At 45.2% G+C, this 12,036-nt stretch overlaps 1 protein-coding gene across 4 annotated transcripts; it reads left to right on the forward strand.

Moving 5' to 3' along the window:
* The first annotated feature begins 1,342 nt into the window (after positions 1–1,342).
* On the forward strand, positions 1,343–11,247 carry C1S (complement C1s). Of its 4 annotated transcripts, none has more exons than XM_030321979.2 (12): positions 1,343–1,621; positions 2,582–2,693; positions 2,944–3,151; positions 3,283–3,460; positions 4,535–4,660; positions 5,329–5,528; positions 5,741–5,894; positions 6,334–6,449; positions 6,863–6,941; positions 7,433–7,561; positions 8,595–8,669; positions 9,999–11,247. In XM_030321979.2, exons 2-12 carry the CDS (start codon positions 2,671–2,673, stop codon positions 10,796–10,798), a joined length of 2,088 nt encoding a protein of 695 aa, XP_030177839.1. In that variant the 5' UTR covers positions 1,343–1,621; positions 2,582–2,670; the 3' UTR covers positions 10,799–11,247. The 4 variants fall into 4 exon arrangements, with proteins under 4 accessions (XP_030177839.1, XP_032449793.1, XP_030177841.1 ...); XM_032593902.1 differs by having other exon boundaries at positions 1,460–1,621; positions 2,527–2,693; XM_030321981.1 differs by lacking the exon at positions 2,582–2,693 and having other exon boundaries at positions 1,461–1,621.
* Positions 11,248–12,036: the final 789 nt, after the last annotated feature.

Genomic DNA, 12,036 nt, shown 5'->3' on the forward strand with positions numbered 1-12,036 from the left:
GGGCTCTGAGCTGTCTGCACAGATCATGACTGTGAGATCATGACCTGAGCTGAAGTTGGACGCTTAACCGACTGAGCCACCCAGGCGCCCCTCTTTCACTGTTTCATTAGAGTCTTCTGACAGCCATGTAAGGTAGGCAGAATTGATGTTATCTCTCTCTGTTTTATACTTGAAGAAGCTGAGAAGTTAGGTAATGAACCGGTCCTGGACCCGTCCTTTGATTCCAGGCCCAGTGCAATCGATTTCAAGGCACGTGGTTTCCCCCAACATTTGAATGCTCCTGAAATCAAGATTCATCTTATAATCAATGATATATCACAGTTCAACTGGCAAGTGTTTACTCCTAGTGGTGTGTAAAAGAAGGGAGCATCTTCCTTCGATAAGGTATAGATTCACTGGAATGCAGTCACCAAATAGGGGTAGGAAGTAAAAAGGGACACAAAGAGGAGGTGAGAGATCAGGGAAGACTTTGTGGAGGAATCGTACAGCCCGCCGTCCCTTGGTCCCTTAGCTGCAACTTTGAATTCCAAAAGCCTTTTTGTGTTTGTGTGTGTGTGTGTGTGTGTGTGTGTGTATGTGTGTTGTTGTTTGTTTGTTTGCTTGTTTTCAAGTTTGACACCAAAACCTCTTTGGTGGCAACACCTGACTTGAACCGATGTAAGGTAATTTATAACTATAAGGAATGTATAAATATCATATTTAATTATAACCAAACTATATAATTTTAGTTATTCCGTTTACTGTGAAGATCAATATGTTTAGCTGCAGAAATATTAATGTTTGATAATGGAGCATTATCGAGGAGCCCCTCGAGGGGAGGGGGGGGAGAAGGTGTTACCTAACACTGGGGCCATGTCCTGCACTGCCTTTCTAAAATCTGTAAAATTCTGAATTTTGAAACCCGTTGGGACCCAAGGGTTATGGATGAGACTGGACTGTATCTGAACTGGGGCTTGATTGGTGGATAGGATTTTGATGCTTGGAGGGGATTTTAGGAAGAGGAAGAGCGTCATCCCACACCAGCTCGGGTCTAGGTCTAAGTCATTATCTAACCATTAAATTTGCTTTAAGGGCAGCGATGAGAGGCATTTTTGGTAAGTACTCTCCCTTAAGTCGTGATTCATACACAGTTGGAGGGTTGGACCTTCTGGGTTTGGCTTTTCCCCCACCATATTAATCCCCTCCTTTTCCTACAAGTCACCTGACTTCTGTGAAAACTCTGTTAACACACCCTTTGGCTGAAAAAGAACGTTGGGCAATCGGTGGAATTTCCCTCTCCTCCTTTCTCCCCCTGGAGCCCCAGATGCAGGGACCTCAGTCCTGACCGGAGTATGCAGTTCTTGTTTCAAAAGCAGAGGGAGCTCCAAGATCAAGGCTGAGTTACCCTTTCCCTATGTCCTGGTCTCCCAGCCCCCCGTTTGTTTAGATCAGGGAATTTCAGACATGCACACTGGGGTAGAGTATCATATGAACAGAACCAGGACAGGGAGGCCGGCAGAGGTTCCTGCAGAGGGAGCGTCCAGGCCCTGAGCTGCTCTCCCTGGGAGTCGGCAGGGTTGCCCAGCATGCCCGCTGGCACGAGAGAGGGGACTGACCCACTTGCTCCCATCAGCTGCTGAAGGTAAAAACCTTAAAAACGGAAGAGCAGAGCTTTGATGGAAGAAAAAAGAAAGGCAGAAAACTTCACATAGGAAGTTTGCGGGCAAAGATGGGGGGGGTGCTGGAAGGAGCAGAATAAAAGAAGGCAGAAGAGAGGCAACCTGTTTCTCTTAGGTTGGCCCCCCCTCCCCCCACCGCCACCCCACTACTTACCACTGTTTTTAGGGTTAGAAACATTTTTGGCAAGCCTGTTAACTTTCAAAGAGATCTCCTCTTTTTAGTAAAGGGGGAAAAAAAAACCCAAACAAACAACAAACCCAAACCCTGGAAAATTAACATAGGAAATTGAGGGAATACCTTTCCTTTCCTTTTGTGTTTCTGGTCATTCAGCCGCCCTTCTTCTCATTTCCCACCCAACCCTGCGTCAGACCACTTCTCCCAAGGTCACTGCTTTCCCCTAGTAAAAGAAGCTCTTTCCTCCATCAGTGGTCGTAGGGAGCACCAAGAGAAATATGTGTGACAGTAAACATAGTAAAGAGAGCTGGCGTGAAGTGATAAGGGGGATCTTTGCCAAAAGAGGAGGGAGAAGTGTCTTAGATGGATAGTCATGATGGGGAAAGATGCCTGAAAGCCTGAGTGGAAACGGGGATATTGTTTTGTGAGGGCAGGAGAGAGGCTGATAGAGAGGGGGCAGGGGTGGGGAGTAGAGGTGAAGGAGGGCAACAGGGAAGGAAGAAAATTGGGAGAAAGTGCTTATTCTTTTGGAGAAAAACTGGGAGAAGATTCTGAGAAGCAATGGGAGAAGGATAAGCTCTAGTTTTAGTCTAGAAAATGAATTGAAGTAGAACCAGGGAGGCGGGGAGAGGACAGGCCTCATGCGGTGATCAGTGTGCGGCTTTGTTTAGCTTGTGTGTTATTGTCACGAAGGTGACACTGAACCCCAGGTGACCCCACCACCAAAGAAGGTGCCTGTGTTTGTTAGACAAATACAGCCGGGCCTGCCACCCCTTTGCTCCAAAGTCCAGAGGTGCAGAGAGCCAGGACCAAGAGGCGTACCGCCGTTCACCAGGGATGAACAAATTGCCAGAGATGCGGTAAGTCATCACGAGTCTACAGAGATGTACGTACATGGGCTCTATTCCCTTTATCTTCTCAAGAAGGCAGCTCGGCTCTGAAGCCCAGGTTTTGGTTCAGCCTAGGCCTTTTTGCTTTATTCCAACGAGATTCTCCATGTGCTCTTGCCCTCTTCCTTTCCCCTCCCGTCTGCCCATGACAAATGCTAGAGCACTTCACTAGTCTGCCAGTACCTGGGTCACCCACGTCTCCGTATGTCTTTTCTTTCAGGTGCGTCTTCCTGTTTTCCCTTTTGGCATCCGTTTATGCTGAGCCTACTATGTATGGGGAGATCCTGTCCCCTAACTATCCTCAGGCATACCCCAATGAGGTAGAGAAATCTTGGGATATAGAAGTTCCTGAAGGGTATGGGATCCACCTCTACTTCACCCATCTGGACATAGAGCTGTCGGAGAACTGCGCATATGACTCAGTGCAGGTATATTATAATAAGCGCATAAAGGATAGGGCTGGGGGTGGTGGTGGAATGTTCTATTCCCTCTGTCCCCTTTTCTGACCTCCATGCCAAAATATTACCCTTTCTCAGCTTCCTTTTGATTCTTCTCTTAGATAATGTCAGGAGACTTTGAAGAAGGGAAACTCTGTGGGCAGAGGACCAGCAAGAGTCCCAACTCTCCCATCGTGGAAGAGTTCCAAATCCCGTACAATAAACTCCAGGTGATCTTTAAGTCAGACTTCTCCAATGAAGAACGTTTCACCGGGTTTGCTGCCTACTATGTCGCTGTAGGTAAGGCTCACCCCTCTTTATGTGCCTCATGGGTCCAGCTAAAAGATTAGAAGCAGAACAAACAGCAATTCAGCGAATAAGGATCCTGTTTGTAACTCTTTTTTTTTTTTAACGTTTATTTATTTTTGAGACAGAGAGAGACAGAGCATGAATGGGGGAGGGTCAGAGAGAGAGGGAGACACAGAATCGGAAGCATGGTCCAGGCTCTGAGCCATCAGCCCAGAGCCCGACGCGGGGCTCGAACTCACGGACTGCAAGATCGTGACCTGAGCTGAAGTCGGATGCTTAACCGACTGAGCCACCCAGGCGCCCCCCTGTTTGTAACTCTTAAGAGGTGTTGACTTGATTTGGGTCTGTCTTTCCAGGAATTGCCTTTGTGAAATTCAAACACGTGGTATCTTAGGGGTGATGATGATAATGGTAAAAATAGGTAATAAATAGTGATTTATTGAGAACCAGTATAAACTGGGATTTTAAAACCCAGGAATTTTAAAATCCAGGAATTTTACCTATATTAACTTAAGCTTCACCTCAACTCTTCAAGGTGGGTATTATGATCTCCACTTAAAGATAAGGAAAGAGAAGACTAGGAAAGTTAAGTAACTTGCCAAGAATCACACGAAGAATGCGTGGTATTCAAACCCATCCAATGGCAAACAAACCTTCAAATTCTGGGTGCTTCTGTACCTAACTCCAGGTTAAAGTGAAGTTAGAACATCTCATAAGGCTGAACTGTTGTTTAGATTTAACGCAAGTGCCCAAATCCTATAAAGTGATAAATGTACTAATTGCTCCTCCCTGAAGTAGACATTTCATCATGTTGAGCCTATAGAGTGTTGTCTCTGGAGCCGAAATGCTCTGTGAGAAAGGCCAATGGTCTCTGGCATTGAGAGCTCCCTTATAGCTGTGCAATGGCAGGGCACAACTCTTGAATCATATTTCAGGAGAGTAACACAGAATAATACCATCCTGAAAGGTGATTCACTCATTTATTTAAGTAACAGGGTTGGGTTTAAACTCATTCTTCCTTCTAAGTCTCTGTCCTTGACCTCAATCTTTCTCTGCTTTTTCTAGATGTAAACGAGTGCACAGACTTTGCCAATGCCCCTTGTAGCCACTTCTGCAACAACTTCATGGGTGGTTATTACTGCTCCTGCCCCCCAGAGTACTTCCTCCATGATGATATGAAGAATTGTGGAGGTGAGCTTGGCATCAAGAGGGGTGCGTGTTCCCTGGGGTTTGGAATGGTTTGAGGCTTCAGTTAGATCTTTGTTGGCCTTTCTAATTTTTTTTTTAACGTTTATTTATTTTTGGGACAGAGAGAGACAGAGCATGAACGGGGGAGGGGCAGAGAGAGAGGGAGACACAGAATCGGAAGCAGGCTCCAGGCTCTGAGCCATCAGCCCAGAGCCCGACGCGGGGCTCGAACTCACGGACCGCGAGATCGTGACCTGAGCTGAAGTCGGACCCTTAACCGGCTGAGCCACCCAGGCGCCCCAGCCTTTCTAATTTTGACTAGCCTCAGCCTTGCTTTGGCACCTATCTTTAGTTACCCATAAGCTGGGGAGGAGCCCCAAGAGTGGAGGAAGACAAGCCTACAGGGTCAAGTTAGTGAATTGGAGAGGAGAAATAGATGCCTGTAAAGAGTCTACCTGGGGCTGTTCATAACCATGAAAGGCTTTATCATATGCAATGTGATGGAAACTGAGTAGGCATTGGGTATCTCTACTGATTTGCATGGGGTATGTAATTGTGGCATGGGGGCTCCAGTTAGGGATGGTTAGTTCATGAGAAGAGTCACAGAATGGAGCAGGAACTCCTTTGCTTGACCCTATATTTGATTGCCCTTTTCTCTTTTTCTCCCATAGTCAATTGCAGTGGGGATGTATTCACGGCACTGATTGGGGAGATCACAAGTCCCAATTATCCCAATCCATACCCAGAGAATTCAAGGTGTGAATATCAGGTCCTCTTGGAGGAGGGATACCAAGTGGTCGTGACTGTGCGGAGAGAAGATTTTGATGTGGAACCAGCTGATTCAGGGGGCCATTGCCCTGACAGTTTAGTTGTGAGTGTTGAGTGATTAGTTTTCCTCCCAACTCACACAGATCAATTTCTCCCCAAAGACAAATTGTCTTTCCTTCTGCCCCTTCTTTTCTTCTTCTCCTTCTTATTTTATGTTACTTTTATTACTTTCTTTACTTTTGTCCCCTCCATTTTACCTACCTGTATCTTTTAGTTCTTTCTCTCTTCTGATTTCACCATTTTGTTTCTTTTCAGTTTGTGGCAAGAGACAAGCAATTTGGTCCTTACTGTGGTAATGGATTCCCTGGGCCACTAAATATTGAAACCAGGAGCAATGCTCTTAATATCATCTTCCAAACTGACCAAACAGAGCAAAAAAGGGGCTGGAAACTTCGTTACCATGGAGATCGTGAGTAACCTATAAGTTGGTCTTTGGTGCTACCAAAGTCCCCGGACAACGTAAAATCCAAACAGGTAGATTGTTGTATGGAGAGTTCACCTGAGATACGTCACTTCTTCAGCAAGATCTAAACCTGTCAGTGGTCATTAGAAATGCCTGGACCTCTAGGAATCCTTCAACTGGGCTTGCGGGTGCAGATGACGTGGAGTGGTTAGTATGTACAACTTGGGGTGGTTTGTTAGTATGTACTAACACAGCTGGGAGGATGAAACTGCCTCAATGACTCTTTCTGGAGTAGGTAAGGCCATATTGTTTTAGACATCTGCATTGGAATGTTAAGCATCAGAACTAAGGATGACTGAATGATTTTAGAAAGTGTGAAGGTGATGTAAATAGAATAGAGATTCTCCAACTATTTGGTAATTTGATTCCCCCTGTTCTTTCCAAGCAATCCCTTGTCCCAAAGACGTCACTGACAATTCTGTTTGGGAGCCTGAGAAAGCAAAATATGTGTTCAAAGATGTGGTGAGGATAACCTGCCTGGAAGGGTTTGAAGTCGTACAGGTAAAGTACAAATTTAGGGGCTTCTCCCTAATCTCTAAGTCAGGATGAGCATACTGGAATTATCTAATGGTTTACTGAATGTCCTTGTTTGAGCAAGGTATAACCCCTTTTCCATAAACAGAATACTGCAGGATCTTTAGTCCCTCCTTGTAAGTCATGGAGCTCCTTGGCCAGATTGACATTCTCCTTCTGCTTTCAGTCTTCTTGAGGAAGGGATTCTGATATGCTGGGACAAAGTTGTCTTTTAGCCTCCACTCCTGGGTGCTTTGGGTCATTCTGCTAAGATAAGATGTCCCCAAACTTCTTATGGTCAGGACTCCTCATTGATCCAAGGCCAGAGATAGATTCCATTCTTGATTTTGGCTTCTCATATCTCTCCTTATAAATTAATGGTGATGTGTATTATTCTCCAGGGAAGTGTTGGCTCGAGATCTTTCTATTCTACTTGTCAAAGTGATGGAAAGTGGAGTAATTCCAAACTGAAATGTCAACGTATGTATCTCTTTAAAATGGGACTTTTTTTTTTTTTTTTTTCCTTTCCAAGGGAATTGAAAGATGGGTTCATCAAGATTCAAATTCATGTTTTCCTCTTAGGCTTGTGAGAGAGTGGGTTGGATTTTTTGAAGAGAAGCCAGCCAATTAATTGCCAGCCCAGTTCTGGTCCTAGACTGGCCAGATTAGCAGGCTTCTTTCAAAGAAAGAGGCTGTGGGGTTGGTAGACTTAGTAGCACCAAAGAGGTCCATTCCTGGCTTCTGCAGGGGCCTCCACCAACCACTGAGAAGCTACTACTCCTATAGCTTTCAAGGGGCTATCTGATTTGGCAGGACTCAGTGACCTGGGGAGATTCAGCCCAGGTGTCCTTATGGATGTGCGGGTAGGGAAGGAGTGAGGAGCATGGCCTGGAGGATGGAACTGGCTCCAATGACTCCTTCTGGAAGGAAGTGGCTTTCCTGACCATCACTCTCCTGCCTTCCTCTGATAGCTGTGGACTGTGGAATTCCTGAACCCATTCAGCATGGTACAGTGGAAGATCCAGAAGATACTTTATTTGGTTCTGTCATTCGCTATACTTGTGAGGAGCCATATTACTACATGGAAAATGAAGAAAGTGGTAGGTTTCTTTGACTAGGGAAAGGAGGAGAAAGAGTGAGAGTTGGAGAGTGAATAGCACACTCTTTCTGGCTTGGAGAGAATTTGGAGAGAAATGAAGGAGATGGGATGGACTTTATTTATTCTCTTGGCTTGGTCTAGAGATGCAGTTTTCCTATGGGATATAGGATCATCCGTAGAGAATCAAAGAGGTCACCTAGCTCGGTTTCACAACTGTGGCCGGAATTCCCCCTATGATATCCATATTCATGTGGTTATCCAGCTTTTGGCCAATTATTTAATGTAGAATCTACGGGAGTAATGCTTCCAGTGTCAAGTCACCATACCAAATGATTGCTTTAAAAAAAAAAATATATATATATATATATACACACACACACATATTATATATATACACACACATGTATATGTATATATATATATACATATAAATATGTATATGTATACATACATATATGTAAGTATATATATATTTAATGTTTATGTATTTATTTATTCTGAGGGAGGGAGAGCGCAAGCAGGGGAGGGGCAGAGAGAGAGAAAGGGAGAGAGAGAATTTGAAGCAGGCTCTGCATTGTCAGTGCAGAGCCTGATGAGGGGCTCACACTCATGAACTGTGAGATCATGACCTGAGCCAAAATCAAGAGTCAGATGCTCAACCGACTGAGCCACCCAGGCGCCCCCAAATGCCTGGCTTTCTTGATGGAGGGGACTTAGCAGTACTAGATGAAAGATGGGTTAAGACATAATATGTACCACTTTGTTGCTTTTAATTGAATTTATTTTCCCACTGGAAGCATTTTTCCAATCTCTACTGTAACCCTCTTTCTGCTTAGGGGACTCTTCCTTTCCCTCCTTTGGCCGAATAGAGGACAGAAGGATTGTTTCGAGGGTGTTCTCAACATTCTGTTCTAGTTGATTTGATTCGATTCCCTCCTCAAACGCCAGAGTTATGGAGGCTCTGAATGAAAGGGGGGGATGGAAGAGAGAAGATGTGGTGGTGAGTGTGTCCTGTGTCCCTTGTGCTATTCCAGGGGAGTATCGCTGCGCTGGCAACGGGAGCTGGGTGAATGAGTTGCTGGGCACCGAGCTGCCAAAATGTGTTCCAGGTAATCAGGGCTCAGGGTTGGGGAGAGACCACAGACATAGGTGGAGGTGAGGGGGCCCACTCTCTGAAAGTAGCTGCATTCTTTTTGGGAAAGGACTTAACACTCTGGGTCTAGCCCAGGGAGGTGGAGATAACACTGGGCTGTGGGCCCGCCAGGGCCTTGGGGAATTCCTCCACCGCCCTGACTCAGGCCAACTGACAGGAAATAGAAAATCAGCAGTGACAGTTGGTGGCAGAGGGAGGGCCAGTTAAGTTCGGTAAAGTAGATGCAATAAGGGGATAAAGAATTGCTAAAAACAGGGCCCGAAAATTGAGAGTGAGGATTCCGCATGCAGAAACAAGACCAGCTGAATAGCTCAGTTATTATGTAAAAGTCTATATGGCAACAAGATATAGAGGAATAAAAGAAAGGAAGAGTTGCAGATAGATCAGAGTTGAATAGAAGAAGGCTTTCAGGCAAAGCCAGAATAATACTGATGATCCTGTAGTAACAACAGTGTTATTGAGAGCTAGGGACTGGGCTAATTAATCGCATTTATTATCTCATTCCAGTCCTTGCAACAACCCTTTGAGGTGTTACTAGTTCCGTTTCAGAGATGAGTGAACTGAATACAAGGTCACAGAGTTAGTAACAGGCAGCAGTAGACTTTGAACCCAGGTCTGTCTGAGTCCAAAGCCTGATATTATGCTCAACTCAGAGTCCACTCAGGCTGACTACTGAGGGATTTAGGTAAACTGACTTGGTCTGGAATAAAATTCAGTGGTAGTTGCATTCGGTAATGGCAAAATGTTCAGGCCTGGAATCAATGGGGAATTGAAATGAGTGATGAAAGAAGAGAACCCTCTCTTTGCCCTACCTCCATGGATTACTAGGAGGGCCTCGGCTGCAGTTAGGACTTCGGTACAGAAGGCGATAAGCATTTGGTCTGGGTGTCAGAAGGAGGTAGAACGCCTGCCTCCTCCATCATCTGTATGAGGAAAGAATTTCTCAGCACTGCCTCCAGTTGGGCCGCTGTCCCCATGTGCTGAACCTAGGATGAAGTGTACCTCTAGAGGGCTGTTTTCATAGTGTGAGGCACTAGCTCATTTGGACTCCTCAGTTCACACACCAGACTCTCTCCCATGAGCCTGCCTGGCTTTGGAAAAGTGAGATGTTTGGTGATTACATTCAGGATGAGTCAGATACTCAGATGGTTGACCAAATGGAGGGTTGGCCCTATTGTGCTAGAGAATTGTGAATCCCGGCAGGTTTTTGAGTAGTTGGAGGATCTGTAAGAGGCCAATAATTTATTTCTTATTCCCTCTCCACCTTGTTCTTGTTCTTTCCTAGTCTGTGGTGTCCCCAGTAAGCCCTTTGTAGGAAGACAGAGGATATTTGGAGGATCTGTTGCAGATATTCAAAATTTCCCCTGGCAAGTCTTCTTTTCAGACCCACGGGCTGGTGGGGCTCTCATCGATGAGTACTGGGTGCTGACAGCCGCCCACGTCGTGGAGAGAAACCATAACCCAGGAATGTACGTTGGGTCCACCTCAGTACTCCGCTCAGATCTGACAAAAACCAAGATGCTTACTGCTGAGCGTGTGATTATTCATCCGGGTTGGAAATTGTTGGATGACCCAGAGTCACGGAAGAATTTTGACAATGACATTGCACTTGTGCAGCTGAAAGAGCCCGTGAAAATGGGACCCACTGTCTCCCCTATCTGCCTGCCAGGTACCTCCTCAGAATACAATCCCTCAGTGGGAGACCTGGGACTGATCTCAGGCTGGGGCCGAACAGAGAAAAAAGATCATGTGCGCCAGCTCAGAGGGGCAAAGTTACCCATTGCTCCCTTAGAAAGGTGCCGGGAGGTGAAAGGGGAAAATGTTAAACTGGATATAAATGCCTTCGTTTTCACTAATAACATGATCTGTGCTGGAGGACAGAAGGGTGTTGATAGCTGTGAAGGGGACAGTGGCGGAGCTTTTGCTGTACAGATCCCCAGTGTAGAGACCCCCAAATTCTATGTAGCTGGTCTGGTGTCCTGGGGCCCTCAGTGTGGAACCTATGGAATCTACACACGAGTAAAGAACTACATTGACTGGATAAAGAAGACAATGCAGGAAAATAGTCCCCCCAGTATGGACTAATCCATACATACACCACCAGCTTCTTCAAGGGCTATGACCAATCCATTTGCTTTCTGTTTCTCTCAATATTCCCACGATTTCACTATGACTGAAAAAAGACCTGGGAGTGTGATTTAAATAGAACTTGATTGTTGGGGTACTTGGCTGGCAGGAGTGTTTGAACATTACATTGTGCTGGTCATTCGGTGTGGTCTGAATCTGTGGGGGTCCTCTCCCTTGAATACCAACTATGGATAACAACACGAGAAGAATGCTCCTATCTTGCGCTATTCCCTAGTGAGTCCCCTCTCCCCCCTCCTGATGATTGCCTGGCGTTACGGTTCTGATTGTGAAATTTATTGTTGGGCATACCCTTGATTTTTTGTTTCCCCTTTACTGTTTGAAGTTCCACTTACCTTATCATACTCAGTGTCTACTATCTACTTGTAATAAATCATGTTTAAAACTCAGTTTTGGCTGACTTGACTTATTCCACATCAGGACCTCAGCCCCAGAAAAGGGCGAGGAAAGGGCTGTTGTGTCATGGAAATTCAGTCATCTAGTAGCTAATATTTAATTGTCATGAAAAGGCAATTCAGATTTTCTCCTCTCTTCCAATTGAGATTTATTGAATATTGTGGGTCAGCACGAATGTCATCAGTACAAGGTACCATAAGATGCGTTTGAAATTTAAAAAAAAAATTTTTTTTTAACGTTTTATTTATTTTTGAGACAGAGAGAGACAGAGCATGAACGGGGGAGGGGCAGAGAGAGAGGGAGACACAGAATCGGAAGCAGGCTCCAGGCTCTGAGCCATCAGCCCAGAGCCTGACGCGGGGCTCGAACTCACGGACCGCGAGATCGTGACCTGAGCTGAAGTCGGACGCTCAACTGACTGAGCCACCCAGGCCCCCCTGAAATTTATGAAACAAACCTGAACCTCATGCAGAAGTCCACAAACGACAGTTAGAATTGGCTGTTTAAGATCTTCAAGTACAACATTTTGAGGTATGAATTATTTGTGTCTCTGAAAATTAATTTTCCTTTAATACTCATTTGTATAATACAATATTTTTTGGCATAATACAATATTATGAGTTAATAAAGAAGAAAAGAAGAAATTGAACACGCTCTTATCTGCTTTCCTCGTGGCTTTGATCAGTTGTCAGTCAGGCAACAATGCCTTCTCTGGATTAAACTCTGTGCCATGACATTATAGCTGAAAATTCTGGTGAGGATGGATGGACCCAAAGACTCTC

Source organism: Lynx canadensis, chromosome B4 (assembly GCF_007474595.2).
Source record: "Lynx canadensis isolate LIC74 chromosome B4, mLynCan4.pri.v2, whole genome shotgun sequence".
NCBI lineage: Eukaryota > Metazoa > Chordata > Mammalia > Carnivora > Felidae > Lynx > Lynx canadensis.